Genomic DNA, 19,587 nt, shown 5'->3' with positions numbered 1-19,587 from the left:
CAGCGGCCATGCGCGGGACCCGACCACCGGAATCGAGGGGCTTCTTATCGCCATTAACATTGCTTGATGGTGCCCGGTTTTCTTTCTTTTTGCATCAAGACGCTGGGACTGCTCCTGGTCCAAACGAACACGCGAACATAATCAGCCGATTTTGGTATCCGTGACCTAATCCAAACAAACCAAAACATACACTCTTTTTGCTCGTTTTGCGTTTGGCCAATGAAGATGTAATAAGATGATGAAAGAAACGTTGAAGTGTGCCAGGCAAGCGAGTTGGAGATGCCCCTTCCGACGAGCCCGTCCGATCTGCTGGAGCTCGTTTGTTCCTATCTTCAATCACAGAGGCCAAGCTAGGCACGGGTCCGGAGGAACATCTCCACACGGCACGCCTTTGCTAGTGAGCTGGAGGATCACTCACCTACTGTCCTACTCTGTCATTTTCAGTTGAGCTGAGTTTCCCACTTGTTAAAGACAAAGGAGTATTCGAAGTATGACTGGCTTCACAGCACAGGGCAAGTACATTGGTCCACGAGGACCACGATGTTCTACGGAACAAAATTGGGCTTGCACACACGTGGATGGTTCCCTTGAGAACTTGAGCAAATCGCTTGTTCTTATACTCCCTCTTTAAAATCAGCAAGGTCTTTTTTTCTGAAAAATCGAGCCAAGTAAAGTTTGACAATTTTTTTTATAAAAATCTATTAATAAATACAAACAAATATGACGATATTCTGAATATCATATGAAAATATAGTTCATCATGTATGTAATGAGACTGATTTTAAATTTTGCATGTTAATGGTTATATGTAAGAACTTCATCAAACTTAATTAAACTTAACATGGTTTATTTTTTATAAAATAATATAACCCATTTTTCGGGTAATAAATAATACGGAGTATTACCCTTATTCGTTTTAAAGGTGGTAGTACAGTTTAGTGAGCTGGAGGACTCGACCTCAATCAATTATTCATGCCACTTGTGATGCTGAGAGGGAAGCACGTAATACATCCAAGAGACAGGGCACGTGGTCGTGGGAGATAAGCTCACTTTTCCTTCTTAATAAATTATGTGTACCCCAAATTGTCTCAAAGTGACGGAGAGTACACCACGCATTAAAAATGGCAAGTCTTCGAACATATCTTAAAGAAAAATCCATGTGATACACAACTTTAAGATTTAAATAGACCGTTACATTACCCATTTGTGTAGTTCGAGAATCTTGCGACGCTGACACGACAAGATCAGCAAACATGCTAGAGCGAAAAACCATACTCCCTCCGTCCACAAATAAGTGTACCTGCGGGGTTTTCAAGATAAATTATGAGGTGGAGTGAAAAGTACATTGAGAACATGCATCTCTCCTCTTTAATTCTTTCACCTCCAATAAGCTAATTGCATGTAAAAAGTAAGAAGAATATGTGCTCAATATTATTGGGTTTGATTTCCGTGCGATGAGAGAGAAGCAATTAAATTGCATTGGGAAGATAGGAGTACACTCTTTTGTGGACAAAGTTTAGAGGCTAGATGTCCACTTATTTGAGGACGGAGGGAGTAGCTCATGCCACTTAAATAGTTAAATGTACAGAGTTTAGAGGACTATAATCTTCATGTCTTTTTTATATGGGTTGTTTGATTTATGCAAAAGGATCTGCCTCCCACCTATTTGATCGACATGTGTTGTATAACCTTGCATGTCTCGTTCCTTTGTCCTGCACGTGACTCCTTCTCCTTCTCCATTTCCCCCTCCCCCTCCGACCCCCGTGAAGTAGCTTGATTGCGCCCGAGCCCATCGTATAATATGAATCTCTACATACAAGACAATAGCTAGACGCCTAGGCCCAACAACTAGCAGAACATTCAGAAGACAAGGAGTCAATGAGGGATCAACACACATGAAGCATGCTTAGAACAAATCGCTCTCGTGTTCCACGTCTGCTTGCCGGCTGCCGTCGAGGTCTAACATGTAAGATCGTTTGAGGAGTGAGAATTGAGAAGGGCGTAGTTACTAACCCATTATAGATTGATATATTGGAGAATGGTTTGGGAATGCAACACTTAGGTTTATCCTTCACCAAAGCATCTTCCTCCATCCACTTCTAGCCTTCTTTGATTGTCCGATTAGTTAATTCCTTCCTTTGTATTGCTTGGTCGTGTATTTTTGGTTTTGAGTTGTGACTATGGAGATTGTCTTGAATCACATCGAATCCAACAATGAAAGTTGAACCAATTTGTATATCATCTATTCCTACTGCAATAGTAAGATTATCAGCACTGGTTCATCAAAAGAATTTATTAACCTCATGTGTTCTTTTGCTACATACACAACTGCGATAATTTATGTACGCACTATGCCACGTCTTGATTGTTAGGACATTCTTCCTGAAGATTCCCACATAATATTTTTGAAGGAGTTTCCCACTGACTCAAACACGTTAAAGAGAATTATTTACTTTTACCATGATGCAAACGAACAAAATTTGCGGCCTCATTGATTGGACATAGCATTAACATATTTGCTAGGTTTCGATTGACCGAATTTTCTGGAGTCCCCAATTAATTCAGAAAATGTACAACTATATACTTCAGTGATTGGTGAAAAGTACAATCTAAGGAGAGAGTTCAATGTGCACTTTTATCCTAAGCTAAGCTCTCACTCACATTTCTGAATAGATTGGGACTTGACAAATGTGCGAATGTTGTTCATACGCTTTTTTATCCGCAAATGTAAAAACATGACTTCCTTTGTGACGTGGAAGGCTGAAAAATCAAATCCAAAACCTTTTGGTCCTCACTGATCAACATCACGCTTTCGGCTTCGCCTCGTCTCGTCCCGTTCCGCCGTCCCGTGCTCCACCGCTCCACCCACCTCGCTCTCTCCCTCCCGGAGCAGTTCACAGTCTCCACTCCACCTCCCACCTATAAATCTCCTCCACCACCTCCCACCGCCGTGCCCTCCACCTCCCTCCTCCCCTTCCGCCATCCCCTCACTCCGTGCAGCTTCTAGAAGGAAGGAAGCAGCCCCACCGCCGCGCGCCATGGCGACCTTCGCGAAGAAGGAGCACCAGTTCCTCGCCGAGCTCGGCCTCGCGCCGCGCAACCCGGGCTCCTTCGCCTGCGGCGCCTGGGGCGGCTCGGGCCCCGTCGTCACCACCACCAACCCTACCAACAACGAGGTGCGCCTCCGTCCGGCCCGATCCGCTCGATTCAGTCTGAATTTTGGGGGCTCGGCGGATTCTCAAGGATTTTTGTGTACGTTTGTGTGTTTCAGGTCATTGCTGAGGTCGTTGAGGCGTCCGTGGACGACTACGAGAAGGGCATGAGCGCCTGCTTCGACGCCGCCAAGGCCTGGATGGCTGTAAGTTTCCACCCACTTGCGTGGTTGAAATGGCCTCGTAGCAGTTTGCTAGCTACTAGTAGTATTTCAGAAGTTAGTAATTCCAGCCCCTTCCGTTTTTTGGGGTTCAGGAAAGTTTGTATGTTTACGAGATGGAAATAGGTTCTATGGGCTCTGAATTTGACTCGAGAACAGGGAATGCAGAATAACATGCGAATTCACGAGTTAACCAAGTGTCAATACTAAAATGCTAAGGCAATAGAGTGTCACTTGATTTTACACTGTAAAATTCAGAGGTCATCCACATTTTTGGGAACTGAAGGGGTGCTCTGACCATGTGAATTTCCATATATTCAAGGAGCATTGCTGACTGCTGAGAAATTTGTTTTCTCTATCAACCAATTCAATGGCACTACTGAGTTCTTACTTTCCAGTTTTATAGCATATGACAATATACCAAAATTTCCAGGTTCCTGCTCCAAAGAGAGGAGAAATTGTTAGGCAGATTGGTGATGCACTGAGAGCAAAGCTTCATTGCCTTGGCAGGCTTCTGTCACTCGAGATGGGGAAAATTCTCCCTGAAGGAATCGGGGAGGTTCAGGTAAATATCGATGGATACCCTAGGTGTTAGGTGGTAGTCACACAAATTCCAGTTAAAGAGGTCTTGAACCTGGGTGGTGCGAGTGTACATCCACACCTCCCACAGTTTGAGATAGGCTAGGAAGGTTCAGGTTAGAGCATAATTTCGGTTAGGTCATTTACTAGAAGCCTCAGATGGAATTATCTTTGGCTGAAGTGTTCCTGTTTATAGCATTAGTGATATTCGTTAACAACTGCACTATCATCTGTCTGGTTCCATTGTCTTTTCTGCTAGAAATGCATCTTAGCCAATTAATACAACACTCCCATGATATGCAGCAGTATAGAAATAAACTGTGGTTTGTTGGTGTTATTTTTCTTCATTTCTAGATGAATCAAATTTGTGCCAAGCTGTGCAAAACTATTGTCTCCTAGGGTTGTAACTTCTTATTAAGGCAATGTACTGTTAATTTCTCATTCTGGACATGCTGACATCAGTATAACCATTTTTTGTAGGAAATTATTGACATGTGTGATTATGCTGTGGGGCTAAGTCGCCAGCTTAATGGATCCATCATACCATCTGAACGTAAGACCATTTTCTTTTCATCATATTATATTTTGATGATAGGTTCAAACAAAGGACGCAGCATCATCAGTGATGAGATGAGTTTTTTTACTGTATTGGCTTCAACTTGTTGAGAGAAACTAAAAGATATCGTATTTCAAACCATATCTATAATGATGGATGCAATTTGTCTGATCATGAAAAACCTATTTTTAGCTGAAATCAGCAATTTTTTAATTTATTACAATTCTTACCATTAGACCTAGTAATCTAATATATAATTTCTTCAGTGTTAAGCATTGCTCTGAGTGAGTGTTAGTCATGCTAAACCAGATTGCTGTTTTATACAAACTAATGTACCATTGTACCCTGATATATTGCACCATTAGTTACCAAAATGTGTCATTCTGTATAAAATTTATTCACTGATTCACTCCACTAGACAAGATTTTAAAAAATCCTGAGAAATCTTCAGCATTACCTTCTCTTATTTAGTTATAGAAGGTTGTGTACTGGTTGAGTTGTCAATTGTAGAGCAATCTTTTATTACAATTCTTTGGTATCAACTATGAATGCATCGGTGCACAAATTTTGAAAAGAACAAGGAAAGTTTGCTAATGCTACCTTCTGTATATTGCTTTGCAGGACCGAACCATATGATGATGGAGGTACGTGGAGATCACTATTTTTTTAGGAATTAACGTTTCTTGTACTATCTCACATTCTCAAGTATCATCAGGAACATGCTAATGACTAATCCTTATCTGAATAGGTCTGGAATCCTCTTGGAGTTGTCGGTGTCATCACTGCATTCAACTTTCCTTGTGCCGTGCTGGGTAAGTTGACCATTTAGATACGTCTTGCATTACACCCTTTTGGAGTCACTGCAATGTTAATCCACGTTGTCCACTGTTTAGACTCCATGTGGCATTTTCATATTCTTGTTGGCTGGAATGTTTATCTGATAATAACAGTTGAATGTTAACCACTTAACCTGTACAATTCTTACCTGCAAGTGTGGGCGATTATTACTGTAATCTTCAAGCTGGCAATTCACCTGTTTACTCCACTGCCATACAAAATACATGATATGTTGTATGCATGCTCATCTCAAGTGCTATGTTGCTCCCAGTCTTTGCCATCTACATAGGTTCATTTAATTCGTTTAAAACTGCAAGGAAATGAAGGTTTACCTCTTTTTGTCTTGTTTTAGGTTGGAATGCTTGCATTGCTTTAGTCTGCGGAAACTGTGTTGTCTGGTAAGAATGGTTTACATTTTACTAAATATTTAATACTTGTGCGTTTTGGTAACTTATTTAATTGGGTTGCTCACACGTGATGACAGCTGTTGTATTTTCTGAGTGTATCTTTAGATAGAATTTAAATTGTTTTTAATGTTTGATAAATTGGTGGAGGTCCAAGTTACCTTCTGGCACATATTTTTTGCATTCGTTGTTATTACTTGTCCTAGTTGTTTTCTCATACAACAGAAGAAAAATCCTGCTCCGCACGAACTGATCAGATAATTCATGTCAAATGTAACTTGTGACATGCTTGTAGATTTGCTGTGGTTGTGGGTGGAGAAAATTTGCCAAAAAAACTGAAAGATAAATAGTTTTTATAAGCAAAAGGGGTTAACCTGGGTTCTTTAATATCAATAGATTAATCATCTGCTGATACACGAAATTAAATGCTAAATGGAATATTCTTTTGTTCAGTACATGCCAGGTTTCACCTAGTGGCTCCATTTTCTTTCAGTGGTAGCAAGCTCAGTTAATCTTTCAAAGGCTGGTGCAGCTCCTTTGTGTAATTATGTTCCAAATTATTGCAGGAAGGGTGCTCCAACTACTCCATTAATCACTATTGCAATGACTAAAATAGTGGCTAGTGTATTTGAGAAGAACAACTTGCCAACTGCAATCTTCACAGCTTTTTGTGGAGGTGCTGAAATTGGCCAAGCAATTGCTCTTGACACAAGGATACCTTTGGTTTCATTCACAGGAAGTACAAAGGTATTCATCTTCTGAAAACCTGTACCCTCATGTTCTGCATATTGTCTAGATCTTAAAGCAATTATGAAGTTGAATTTGTTTCCTAGATCTCGTTGCTTGTGTGGAAAACAGTATCAGAATGCCTTAATCCCAATCCATTTTCATCTAGCGATCTCAAAAGATTTCCTGTATTTGTATTTCCTGTATGCTATTTGAATTCCATTTTCTTGTGGGGATGAGTATTTGCTAAATATATACTAGTATTTACTTAGCTGTATGGATCTACTGTAAAATATGAAACAATGAATATTCAATGCAGGTTGGTCAAATGGTTCAGCAACAAGTTAGTGCAAGATTTGGTAAATGCCTCCTTGAACTTAGTGGGAACAATGCCATTATTGTCATGGATGATGCAGACATTCCGCTAGCTGTGCGCTCTGTGTTGTTTGCTGCTGTTGGTACAGCAGGACAACGATGCACTACATGTCGTAGGCTGGTATGATAAAAATATTATTTCCTTCTTTGTCCTATGGTAGGTAATTGAGTGGTCTAAGTTCGGTTTTTGTTGCCAATACAGCTTCTTCATGAAAGCATATATCAAACAGTTCTTGATCAACTTGTTGAGGTTTATAAACAAGTCAGCATCGGAGATCCTTTGGAGAAGGGCACCTTACTGGGACCGTTGCATACTACTGCATCAAAAGAAAGCTTTTTGAAAGGCATCCAAACTATCAGATCCCAGGTGAATATTTATATAGTTCAGATTGATGCAGCAACATCGTTCCTACAGTGATTTCTACTTACATCTTTTATCTCTTAGTAAATTTATTTAAAATGGTCATTTGTTGCCTTGAATCGGTTGCTAATTTTTTGTAATCAGTGAAGCTCTGATAGTCTAATTTGAGTACCATCCTATATCATTCAGGGAGGAAAAATCCTTTTAGGAGGATCTGGTATTGAATCAGAGGGAAACTTTGTTCAACCAACAATTGTGGAAATTTCACCTGATGCACCAGTTGTGAAGGAAGAATTGTTTGGTCCTGTCCTTTATGTCATGAAATTCCAGGTAGCAAAAAAAAAAAATCCATATTTGTGTGTTATTGACCTGCCCCATGTGGCATTATTTGCAGACCAGTATCTTATATTACTGTCTGTCCTGGTTGTTAATTATGCTGCAGACCCTGAAGGAAGCAATTGAAATCAACAATTCTGTCCCGCAAGGACTGAGCAGCTCTATATTTACAAGGAAACCAGATGCTATTTTCAAATGGATTGGGTAAGTTTTGGTTCAATAACCCAGAGAGCTGTATGATGCTTTTTCTTGTGGCATGCAATTGGTATAATTGTAGTTCTACGTCAGTTGCACTCTGTTCTTGCCTTTGCTGCAACATTGTTTTTAAAGGTCTGACAATATATTTCATGTTCATCATGCCCTTTCCATCAAATCTAAACAGTGTAAGATTCATCTATGTTTGAGCTATCCCTTTCATGTATATATTTATTATACATTATTTTCCATTCTTTTGTATTAATATTTGTGTTCATCGACACTTCAAGAGTTATCTACTGAATGTATCTATGGAATGTCACAACTCATAAGTTAATAACTCTATTGAATTTTATAGACCCGTAAGATAATAACTCTACTCGAGTTATATGGACCAGGAGTGTATCTTTCATGAATTAAAATTAATCCACCTGCAAAGACAGTTACATCTGTTATTCTGTTTGTCTGTATCCCTCCAATTTTTCTCCAGCTGACACATCCAAGACTGGACACTATCGAGTACTGATTGTTCTTATTCTCTTTGCCATGCAGGCCTCATGGTAGTGACTGTGGTATAGTGAATGTAAATATACCCACTAATGGTGCTGAAATTGGTGGAGCTTTTGGTGGAGAAAAAGCAACAGGTGGTGGACGAGAAGCAGGAAGTGATTCCTGGAAGCAGTACATGAGGAGGGCCACTTGGTAAGTGGACAAATATTTTCTGTGAAGTTATTTTCCAATTGTACAAGCTGGAGGTCGCTTTACAACAGAGATGGCTAGATTTTGACAGTTCATATAACCAACACTTCTTTCATTCCCCCGAGTTGCCATCTGATGCTTATTAACTTGGATCATTTATATGCCAAAAGAATGCAATCGAGCCTTTAATGAATGTACATGCTTATTGGCATTAGTTCCGTATTCTGAGACTAAACAAAGTTGCATCATTCAGAGGTTCAGACTCTACTCCTCTATAACAAACATAGGAACATGATGCCAGAGGTCATTGTACATCTTGGTAGAACAGCAAGTGCTGAACCATGTCACAATAATAGTGTTTTCTTCCGTTGAAGCCTGTGCGAGCCTGTAAAACTGAAGTTCCTATCTCGCTAGCAGGGAGAAATACTTTGCCTTAACCGAGCCCTGGTGACCACCTACCACTAGCAACTTTTTTTTTTACTTTGATTCCGAAGGGACTTCTCATTGATTTGACAACGTAATTAGTACATTAATTTTTATTTGGGACAGAAAACAAGCTAAAACAGATTGGTTACCATTCCTTTTGGGTCATGGTTTGGCCATCATGGCATCACATCTGCCACCAGTCTAATTACTTATGGTTGATAGGTTGGATACTGTATGGAGTCTGACCGCTTGAGATCTAGCCTTGATAGTAATAATTTGACTCAGGTTGCAGTATTAAATAATACATCTAGCCGGAAGATCCTGAAAAGTGCACTGATTGAACAAAACAATTATGTTAGTAAATTGTCCGCCACTAGGAAAACACTTGATTTTATGTCCTGCTGGCTGACCCAGAGCTCTGAAGCCGAGGAATCAGAACACCCTCTGTATGTAATTTATTTTTCTACATTAAGTACTCCCTCTGTCTCACCAAAAGTGTCTCAACTTTATCAAAATTTGGATGTATCTAGACACTATCTAGTAGGTAGATACATCCAAATTTTGACAAAGTTGAGACATTTTTGGTGGGATGGAGGGAGTACTTACAATAACTCGTTTTTGATGTAAAGACAGTTTATCCAGTATGCTGAACTTTCTGTAGAATAGTTCTTTATTATGTAACAGGGTTGTGCTACTGTTTCCATGCACTAATGTTTGGTCCAATATTTGCAGTACAATCAACTACGGAAGCGAGCTACCTCTAGCACAGGGAATAAATTTTGGTTAGTTGGGTGCTCAGACGGAACATGCTGCAGCTTGGAGAGAAGGTGTTACTGTGTTGATATATCTGCATGCTGCAGGAATCTCTGAACCAAAATTGCAACGCTGCAGTAAGGCTGTGTAAATACAATAAGAGATGGGCTGATCTCATGTATGCTTTGTATGAGCCTCTTGGGATGTTTAGCCATCGGTGTTTAAGACTATCAATCAGTAAACTGTAAAATTTGCAGCTCTGAGAGCAGCCTTTTTCGGATGTAATCCTCAGAATGGACAATTTGGAATAAAAATGAAATCAAATATATCGTAGCGTTTAGATTGTTGTGCAAAACGCTGAGGTTCCAGACTGAAACTGTTGTGCTGGAGTTAACCTTGCCTGACAACGCGCAACTTGAAATCGGAACACAAATGATCATTTTAGTTAATGTACCACTTAACGGAACTGAAACTGTTGTGCTGGAGTTAGCCTTGCCTGACAACGCGCAACTTGAAATCGGAACACAAATGATCATTTTAGTTAATGTACCGCTTCACGGAATTCTCTACGCCAGCGGCTTGTTTCAGTTTTTCTTAAAAAAATCCCAAGTAAAAAACCAGCCTCCAAAACTTTAACCCAGCAGTGGTTTTGCATCTTCGAAGTTAGACCAAGGGGGCACCAGGGGTTTTGATTATGTAAATAAACGCTGAATAATAATAACAGAAAGTTAGTGATATACATAGGTGCAGAGAAAAGAAGGAAAATTCATATGCAGACCACATTGAGTGGGGAAGGGTTGTGTGAACTTTAGAGTCGTGAAAGGGACACGATCAAACGAGGACAGTCATGAGAAGGGCATACAAGCATAAAGAACCTCCGAAATATTCTCAAATAATTATAGGTTCTAACAGACAGCAACTCCAACTATAGGCTCAGATTAATGCAGATGATGGAAGTCGCCCTCTCTGCACCAACATTTGTTACTGGAGAATGGGTCAAAACGACAGGTGCATTACCAATCGTGCAAAAGTATTAAGTTCATGTCGATTTCGGAATTAGCACTAGCCGCTCCACTACATGACAGAATCATATCTTTATGGTGCACACGAATAGATTTGAAGAACATTCCACATGTCAAGAGCGGCAAAATTACAAATGAGGAGCACGGACAATTGCTTTATTTTGCTTTTCAAAAAGATGTTCTCGTGTCCCAGCAAAATATTATCTTATGGTAGTGGCAAATGATTATTGTTGGCTCTGCTAGGTTAAGTATTTTCATATTGCCCTTGCAGGGAGTTTGATGTTTTTATATAGTAAAACCTGCTCTGGAGTACATGGATGAAATGAAAAGTGAACTTCCTTCCAAGGTAATTAAGATTAACTATATATGGGATAATGATCCAGTTGGATGAGAGCGAATGAGCATTCGAACCTGCAACTTTGGCGGCGCCCACTGCTTGCACGAGCGAGGATTGTTTATTCTAGTACCGTTTATTCCCGCGCGCCAGCGTCCTCCCCAGTCGAACACCCAACATCGCGTAACCTCAGCTAGCAGCCCACTCACATGTCGCGTCTTCCCATCATCCTGCTCCTTCTCGTCCTCCCGCTGGTTGCCTCCATTGCGCAGCCCCTACCGTCGAAAACCTCTGCCGGCACCGGCACGAGCTCCACCACGGCCATTCTGCTCTCCTTCGTCGCCGCGCTTCCCCCGGCAGCCCAGCGCGTCCTCCGCCCGACATGGCTGCGTCACCACCCCACCGGCGGCAACTCGTCCTCCTCCTTCGCCACCTCCAGGCACCACCACCGTCACCACTGCGCGTTCCTAGGCATCACCTGCTCTGCTGCCGGTGCTGTGACCGCGGTCAACCTCTCCGGCGCAGGGCTCTCCGGCGTCCTCGCCGTGTCCGCGCCAGGCCTGTGCGGGTTCCCGGCGCTCGCTGCGCTCGACCTAAGCCGAAACAACTTCACAGGTGCCGTCCCAGACGCGCTCGCCGCGTGCTCCGCCGTCACCACTCTCGTCCTCAGCTTCAACCTCCTCACCGGCGCCGTCCCTGCGGAGCTCCTCTCCTCGCGCTGGCTCAGGACAATCGATCTCAACACCAACGCTCTCACCGGGGAGATCCCCGCCGCTCCCTCCGGCACCTCCTTGCCTCTCCGGTACCTCGACCTCAGCGCCAACTCCCTCTCGGGCACCATCCCGCCGCAGCTCGCCGCGCTCCCGGAGCTCACCTACCTGGACCTGAGCAGCAACAACCTGTCCGGCCCAGTGCCGGAGTTCGCAGCTCCGTGCGGGCTCCTCTACCTCAGCCTCTACTCCAACCAGCTCGCCGGCGAGCTCCCCCGGAGCCTCGCGCGCTGCAGCAACCTCACCGTCCTGTATCTGCCAAACAATAACATCAGTGGCAAGGTGCCCGATTTCTTCAGCTCCATGTCCAACTTGCAGAAACTGTACCTTGGCAACAACGCGTTCACCGGGGAGTTGCCCGCAAGCGTTGGCGAGCTTCTGAACCTGGAAGAATTGGTGGTGTCGAGTAACTGGTTCACAGGCCCTGTCCCTGAGGCAATCGGACAGTGCCAGTCCTTGACAATGCTCTACTTGAACGGTAACTGCTTCACCGGCTCAATTCCGCAGTCTGTCGGCAACTTGAGCCTATTGCAGAAGTTCTCTGTCGCGGACAACAGCCTTACCGGGAGCATACCACCTGAAATTGAGAATTGCCAGGGACTGGTGGAGCTTGAGCTCCAGAACAACAGCCTTTCCGGGATGATACCGCCGGAGATCGCCGAGCTCAGCCAACTGCAGAAGCTGTATCTGTTCAACAACATGCTCCATGGCCCAGTTCCTCCAGAATTGTGGCAACTGTCTGACATGGTGGAGCTGTATCTCAACAACAACAGCCTAAGCGGTGAGATACATTCAGACATCACTCGCATGAGGAATCTCAGAGAGATCACCTTGTACAGCAACAACTTCACCGGCGAGCTGCCGCAAGCCCTGGGGCTCAACACTACGCAGGGGATCCTTCGTGTCGACCTCACCGGCAACCTTTTCCACGGCGCAATTCCTCCTGGTCTATGCACAGGGGGGCAGCTTGCTATCCTTGATCTTGGACACAACCGGTTCGATGGGGGATTTCCCAGCGACATAGCTAAATGCCAGTCTCTGTATAGGATCAATCTGAACAGCAACAAAATCAGTGGGAGCTTACCTGCAGATTTGGGCACGAATAAAGGGTTGTCGTACATAAACATGCGTGACAACCTTCTTGATGGGAGGATACCGAGTGTGGTCGGTTCGTGGAGCAACCTCACAATGGTCGATCTCTCGTGCAATAACTTCTCTGGCCCCATACCTCACGAGCTCGGCGCTCTGAGAAATCTTGTAACTCTGCGACTGTCGTCGAACATGCTGACTGGATTCATACCACACAATTTGGGAAACTGCAAACAACTTGTCAGCTTAGACCTTGGAAGTAACCTTCTCAATGGAAGTTTACCAGCAGAGATCACAACTCTTGGTAGCCTGCAAAATCTACTACTCAGCGGAAATAAGCTCACAGGGGCAATACCAGATTCCTTCACCGCAACACAGGCCCTACTTGAGCTGCAGCTTGGTGACAATCTTCTTGAAGGAGCCATCCCACACAGCTTAGGTAATCTTCAGTACATCTCTAAAACCCTGAACATTAGCAACAACAGATTGAGCGGCCAAATCCCAAGCAGCCTGGGCAACCTTCAGGATTTGGAAGTGCTTGACTTGTCGAAGAACTCGTTGTCTGGCCCGATACCACAGCAGCTGAGCAACATGATCTCTCTTTTGGTTGTGAACGTGTCATTGAATGACCTATCCGGTCAGCTACCTGCTAGCTGGGTTAAGCTGGCAGCACAGTCGCCTCAAGGGTTTTTGGGGAATCCTCAGTTGTGCGTACAAGCTGACAATGCACCTTGCTCCTCCAAGAATCTATCTGTCAAAAACAGAACCAGAAACACAAGGATCATTGTGGCATTGCTACTTTCAGCTCTAGCTATCATTGTTGCTGGTCTGTTTGCGGTACACTACATTACGAAGAGGTCTCGACGCCTATCGGCTAAACGTGTCTCACTCCGTAGCCTGGACTCAACAGAGGAATTACCCGAAGACTTCTCCTATGAAGACATCATCCGGGCTACTGACAACTGGAGCGAGAAGTATGTCATCGGAAGAGGACGACATGGCACGGTCTACCGCACAGAGAGCAAGCTTGGAAAACAGTGGGCAGTCAAGACGGTTGACCTGTCCCAATCCAAGTTCCCAGTTGAGATGAAGATCCTGAACACGGTGAAGCACCGGAACATAGTCAGGATGGCTGGGTACTACATCCGTGGCAATGCCGGCCTGATCCTCTATGAGTTCATGCCCGAGGGGACGCTCTTCGAGCTACTGCACCAAAGGAAGCCTCAGGTAGCCCTTGACTGGAGTGTCCGGCATCAGATCGCCCTTGGTTTAGCACAGGGCCTATCCTATCTGCACCAAGACTGTGTGCCCATGATTGTTCACAGGGATGTCAAGTCAAGCAACATACTGATGGATGCTGACCTAGTACCCAAGATCACTGACTTTGGCATGGGGAAGATCGTTGGCGATGAGGATGCAGACGCAACGGTTTCTGTCATTGTCGGCACCCTCGGCTACATTGCTCCAGGTACCGTTCCCTCTTGATCATACTATTTCTGTAAGAGCAGCCACACTGTAAAAGTTCAGGGTTTAACACATTTCACCATTTGTTTTCAGAGCATGGATACTCCACAAGGTTAACCGAGAAGAGCGACGTGTACAGCTACGGAGTAGTGCTGCTGGAGATCCTGTGCAGAAAGATGCCCGTGGATTCTGCATTTGGAGATGGTGTCGACATTGTGACGTGGATGAGATCAAACCTGAAGCAGGCAGATCACCCCACCGTCATGAGCTACCTGGATGAGGAGATTATCTACTGGCCTGAAGATGAGCAGGCAAAGGCACTGGACTTGCTTGATCTAGCGATTTCCTGCACGCAGACGGCTTGTCAGTTAAGGCCTTCCATGAGGGAGGTGGTCAACATCTTGGTGAGAATGGATATCTAAGAATTCTCTTAAGTTTTCAGTAGTTATCTGCGGTCAACTGCCACAGTACATAGCTGGCATAGAAAAAGCAGTACAAATAGTTTCTTTCGAGGGAAATGCCATGTAACCGGATGAATGTTTCTTGCAAGAAATTGCATGTAATACTGAGTTTATCAGCAATAGGAAGTGAGCCTAGCTGACTAAGTTGTGGGACTGAATGTACAATCTCAGCACCTGGATTCAAGTCTATTGGAACTTCTGTTCCAGTTATTCAGCAATATGTAAGTGGAGAAAATATCAGTACAGCAATATACCAGAGTGTGGTATCCTCTGTGCACAACCAGTGGATGAGCTGGAAGGTTCAGCACCAGGGTTCATACTGGTGCCACATCAGATAAAAATCAAACATAGTGAAAAAATGTTGTTTTACCAAGATTTTTTTTATTAATGTTTGTGGTCGTGAGAATTGGCATTCATTCCCTGTTGTGTACAATAGTTCTATGGTGTCTTCGCCATCGACCAACTATAGTGGACCAAAAAATGCTACAAGTAGGACACAAAGGCATAATAAGCTACAAACAAGAAAATAAGCAACGTGATGATGACTGACTGATTATTCAAGGTTCATTTGTTTCTATGTCAAAATTTTCAATCGATCAACAAGCACTGATGGTTATCTGAATGATCTATCAAATGAATTATGAAAGACGAAAACTGAGGGCAACAAGCCATGCACACTGAGCAATCAAAAAAGTTTTTCCAATTTTTTTTTACTTTGACCGCGGTTCTCTTGATATTAGCAGTACAATAGGCCAAGTGAAACACCATAAAAAATGTGTTTCTCTTTTTGAACCGTGAACAGCTTAACACGGTAGAAAAAGATTGAAAATACATGTAAAGGAGAAATCTGAATGAATCAGGGCCTGGTTGATGCTCCCTGGGAAGTATGTTACGCACGAAAGTAGCCATTGCCATACATTAGAAAAAGGCTCATGTTTAGGCTGTGCATAGTGCAGAAATACAAGAAGGGAGCAGCATGATGTGAGCACTGGAATGGAAAATTATGGGCATGAAAGAAGACAGAAATTGTTGAATTGCTGTAATCTATCTTTTTTGCAGGAAAATTGCTGTAGCCTATCTAACTTCATCTTGGTAAGCATTACTAAATTGGCCATGACACTAAACACCAAAAGATCAAAGCATGAGAGGCATTGACAGTATGACTGAAATCCGCTAAGCGGTAGGTACCATCGGCAACATTCACATGGTTATCTCTATCTAGCAAATCATGACGGAAAAGGCGCGCGCTACCAGGCTCTTCCATTCGACAACATGACCAAAATGGCAGACAACAAGTGTTAGGCAGCCCGGCGACACGGCTGATCCAGGTGAAGAGCGTAGTCCTGCACTGAAATGTCAAGAGGTTAGACAAGTGGATGCATCAGCAAATGTGGAATTCAGGAGCAGAGAAATGCAGGGCTGTACCCAGCAGCTACGAAGGGCTTTTGGCGAAGATGCCTTTGTGGCGGGCGAGCGCGATGAAGTCCCCCACGGGATCCTGCTTGCCGCTGCTCGTGGTAGCGGTAGCAGTGGTGGTTCTGGTAGGGATCATGAGCACCGCCCTGACGAGAGGATCGACATGGATCAGTTGCCCTGGTTGTGGCTGCTGTTGTTTGGGGCTCGGGGTTGGGGTTGGGGTGCTGATCCTGGCGCCCCTGACCTTCCTGACGCACACCCTGGGCTTCCGGCGCGGATTTGCGGGCGGCGCGTCGTCTCCGTCGTTTGGGGAGAGAGGCGTGGGCGCTTGGGGCTGGGAGGAGGGAGGCGCGAGCGCCGCCTCGGCGGAGCGAGCCGCGGGCGACTTGGACGGAGAAGGGGTGAAGGGGAGTGTGGACATGGTGATGGGGTCTTCCTGTTGTTGGGTGGCGAAGACCTCCTCCTCCTCGTCCTGGGACTGGGAGGTGGGGAGGCCATTGTCGCCGCCGAGAAAGGAGGAGGTGGCGAGGATCTCCTCCTGGGAGGAGGAGATGTCGCCGCCGCACTCCAGCGCCACTCTGACCATCATTGACTCGATCTCGGGGGCAGGGGCGGGGGCGGAGGCGGAGGCGGAGGCAGCCATTGTCGGTTCCTGGTGCTGGGTTGGCATGGCGGGTGAGTGGCGCGGTGCAGCAGGGCTCCGAGAAGGGAGGGAAGCCGCATAGATAGGTGAGGCGCGCGCGGCCCGTCTGGTGCGTCGCCTTCCCGCCGCCGTGAGCGTGCGGTGATGAGGACAGGAGGGGAGAGGCGCGCGCCGCCGGGAGTGGGAGCGGCGCCGCGCTCCTCTGCTACGGGTCCAATTAAAATTTGATAGGGACACCCTTATTATTTTCCGGGGATTTTTGTATTAAAATACACCATCCAATATTATTACAATTCGTAGCACGGAAAATCTTTCATATCCGGTCTCGAAATGTTTTTGATCCCAAAATGTAAGGCTTCTAAGGGTTAGTCAAAACTCAACTTTTTTAAGTTTGATCAAGTTTATACATAAAAATATAAATATTTACAGTACTGAATCAACATGAATAGATTCACCATAAGATATATTTTCTTAATATGTCCATTCGATAATGTAGATGTAAATATACTTTTTTAAGTATTTGGTCAAAATTAGTAAAGTTTGACTTTTAATCTGTCTTTAGACGTCTTACATTTTGGGACGCAAAGAGTATAATTTTAGCCCGCCCATCTGAAGTATACGTATCAATTACTTGAACAGTACGGCTCGGACCCTCACCTTCGCGTGGTGTAGGTGGGGGTGCCTGTTGAGATCTTCGGTCTCCTATTGGGAGCCGACGTGTGACGGCATGAGGTTTGTCAATCTGGAAATAAAGAAGATGATCCTTGTGTTCTTCTCGAGCTATGTTCTTCGAGATGCCGGTCCTTATTGATCTGGCCGATGACAAGTTTTGGAAGGCTCCGCTGACGATCTCCTTTAGACGCATGATGCATGTAGTTGCTCCTGCTACTCAGCCTAGAGCCTTGATGAAAGTTGTAAGCTGTGTTCGGGGGGAAGTTATTGTCTATCGTTGGCCTCTATGGTAGAACCCGTCGGGGAGGCCTGAGAGGCGGTGGTTTACCCTGTGGCGGATGTCAGCGGTTCGAGTCCGCTTATCTCCAGCCAGTGAACTTAGCTTCCAATTATGAAGCATGCTAAGTGATCCTACTGCTCAATCGGATGGGGTAAGGCCGTGCGCAACCATATCTATGGCCGTGCGGCTTCAAGAAGGAGCGACGTGAAGCTTCGCTATATGTTATCATCATGGGACATGCCGGTTTTCGATTTTCATGAAGAAGACAATGATGGAGAATGTTATGATGGCTGAGGTATGAGTGTCGAGGGTACTCCTCGCCAATGCCCTCCGATAGGGGCTTAGGGTTGATGGAATCCTGCAAGCTGACACGAGACATCGGTTCACAGACAAGCGGGGAGAGCGATTTACCCAGGTTCAGGGCCCTCGATGAGGTAAAACCCTTACGTCCCGCCTGTCTGTTCTTGATTATGATGACAATGGGTTACAATGGGGTGCCGAATAGTTCGGCTGAGATCTAGTCGAGATGGCTATTGCTAAGGCGACCTAGCTCTAAGCTTTTTCTGGATAAGATTGCTAAGATTAATTGTGTCCCTCGGCAGCCCCTCTCCTGGCCTCTATATAGTAGGCTAGGTCCCAAGAGGTCTCACCGAGTACGACTAGGTTTACAGTAGTTTTAGATCCAATCTTTCCTTGTTCGATCGCTTCCTTGTCTTGCCCGTCAAGGAACCTTCTGGTGCGCCGTCCTAGGGGCCCATCTTGCCTTCAGGTGTCTTCATGGGCCTCCAATTAGTCAATACAGGATAGGGTAATGTGGGTTACCCGAAGGGTAGTGCCCACGTCAGTAGCCCCCGAGTGTCTAGCCGAAGATAATTCGGGTAGAGATTGAAGCATGTCTTCTCCTGATGTTCTTCTCCTTCATTGTCCTTGTTCATCTTGAATCTGCTCTGTCTTCATTTTATCGGGTGCGCGTCAGCGCTCCCGATGGGAGTAGCCCCCGAGTCTAGGTACGGACGCTTGCAGTCCGTGCGTAGACTCAAGTTGTACCACTCGAATATTTTCCTCTGCTGATGTTTTCCACAGGTCTTCATAGGTCATCCGCTATATTTTCTTTATGCAAAGGATAATGAGTAACGTGCCCAACTGTTGTTTGGTTAACTGCCGATGGCAAAACAACGTTACCCTACACAGAATCAAGTCCCCGGGCATGATCCTGGAGTGCAAAAAACTTCTATCGGGTGCACGCCGCACTCCCGATGGGAGTAGCCCCCGAGTCTGGGTGCAAGCGCTTGTAACCGAGTGCATCCTCAAACCTTCTTCCTTCGACTGTTCATTCTGTCGAATCTTCATTTTATCGGCTGCGCGTCAGCGCTCCCGATGGGAGTAGCCCCCGAGTCTAGGTACGGATGCTTACAATCCGTGCGTAGACTTAAGTCCTTCATCCGATAACTTTCCATTTTCCCTTCGAATGCTTCTAGTTTTTTTATGAGATCACTGGTGATGTGTAATTGCTGTGGGCTGATTGACAGGACGTGACCTGACGGGCCTACCCTAGCTCTGCGTGGGCAATTTTTTAGGGCTTGATCATTGCACGCGTGGCGATCGAGGTGTCTCCTCGTTTTTCGCACAACGTGGGAATAATGGGCCGCCGGTTCCACTCTTTCTTCAAGCGCCACGTGCTTACACAGCACTTATCTTTTCCTCAAAACCTCCAAAGGGCGAGAAATTTCTAATCTTCTCCACGTTTTCCGTAGCATCTTCTCATTCTTCTCCTTCTTCCTCCCTTTGTTGTTGCTGCGCCGCCACCACTGCTTTT

General features: G+C 44.9%; 2 protein-coding genes across 2 annotated transcripts; both read left to right on the top strand.

The window, feature by feature from the left end:
* The first annotated feature begins 3,038 nt into the window (after positions 1-3,038).
* On the top strand, positions 3,039-9,946 carry LOC124657737 (aldehyde dehydrogenase family 7 member A1-like). The gene is made up of 14 exons (XM_047196253.1): positions 3,039-3,176; positions 3,272-3,358; positions 3,807-3,938; positions 4,433-4,505; positions 5,130-5,152; positions 5,257-5,320; positions 5,698-5,743; positions 6,316-6,496; positions 6,795-6,971; positions 7,053-7,217; positions 7,401-7,541; positions 7,654-7,751; positions 8,295-8,444; positions 9,600-9,946. Exons 1-14 carry the CDS (start codon positions 3,039-3,041, stop codon positions 9,652-9,654), a joined length of 1,530 nt encoding a protein of 509 aa, XP_047052209.1. The 3' UTR covers positions 9,655-9,946.
* A 1,239-nt stretch (positions 9,947-11,185) lies between these two features.
* On the top strand, positions 11,186-15,009 carry LOC124656941 (leucine-rich repeat receptor-like protein kinase PEPR2). Its single transcript, XM_047195588.1, has 2 exons — positions 11,186-14,303; positions 14,393-15,009. Exons 1-2 carry the CDS (start codon positions 11,186-11,188, stop codon positions 14,719-14,721), a joined length of 3,447 nt encoding a protein of 1,148 aa, XP_047051544.1. The 3' UTR covers positions 14,722-15,009.
* Positions 15,010-19,587: the final 4,578 nt, after the last annotated feature.

This window comes from Lolium rigidum, chromosome 5, assembly GCF_022539505.1.
Source record: "Lolium rigidum isolate FL_2022 chromosome 5, APGP_CSIRO_Lrig_0.1, whole genome shotgun sequence".
NCBI classification, from domain to species: domain Eukaryota; kingdom Viridiplantae; phylum Streptophyta; class Magnoliopsida; order Poales; family Poaceae; genus Lolium; species Lolium rigidum.
This window is presented reverse-complemented; position numbering and strand designations above follow the sequence as displayed.

Excerpts from the sequence above, each read along its gene's own strand:
- LOC124657737 (XM_047196253.1), top strand. The coding sequence starts at position 3,039 with ATGGCGACCTTCGCGAAGAAGGAGCACCAGTTCCTCGCCGAGCTCGGC. Across the intron at positions 3,177-3,271 it reads CCAACCCTACCAACAACGAG|GTCATTGCTGAGGTCGTTGA; the intron begins GTGCGCCTCCGT and ends TGTGTGTTTCAG. Across the intron at positions 5,744-6,315 it reads TGCGGAAACTGTGTTGTCTG|GAAGGGTGCTCCAACTACTC; the intron begins GTAAGAATGGTT and ends AAATTATTGCAG.
- LOC124656941 (XM_047195588.1), top strand. The coding sequence starts at position 11,186 with ATGTCGCGTCTTCCCATCATCCTGCTCCTTCTCGTCCTCCCGCTGGTT. Across the intron at positions 14,304-14,392 it reads CCTCGGCTACATTGCTCCAG|AGCATGGATACTCCACAAGG; the intron begins GTACCGTTCCCT and ends ATTTGTTTTCAG.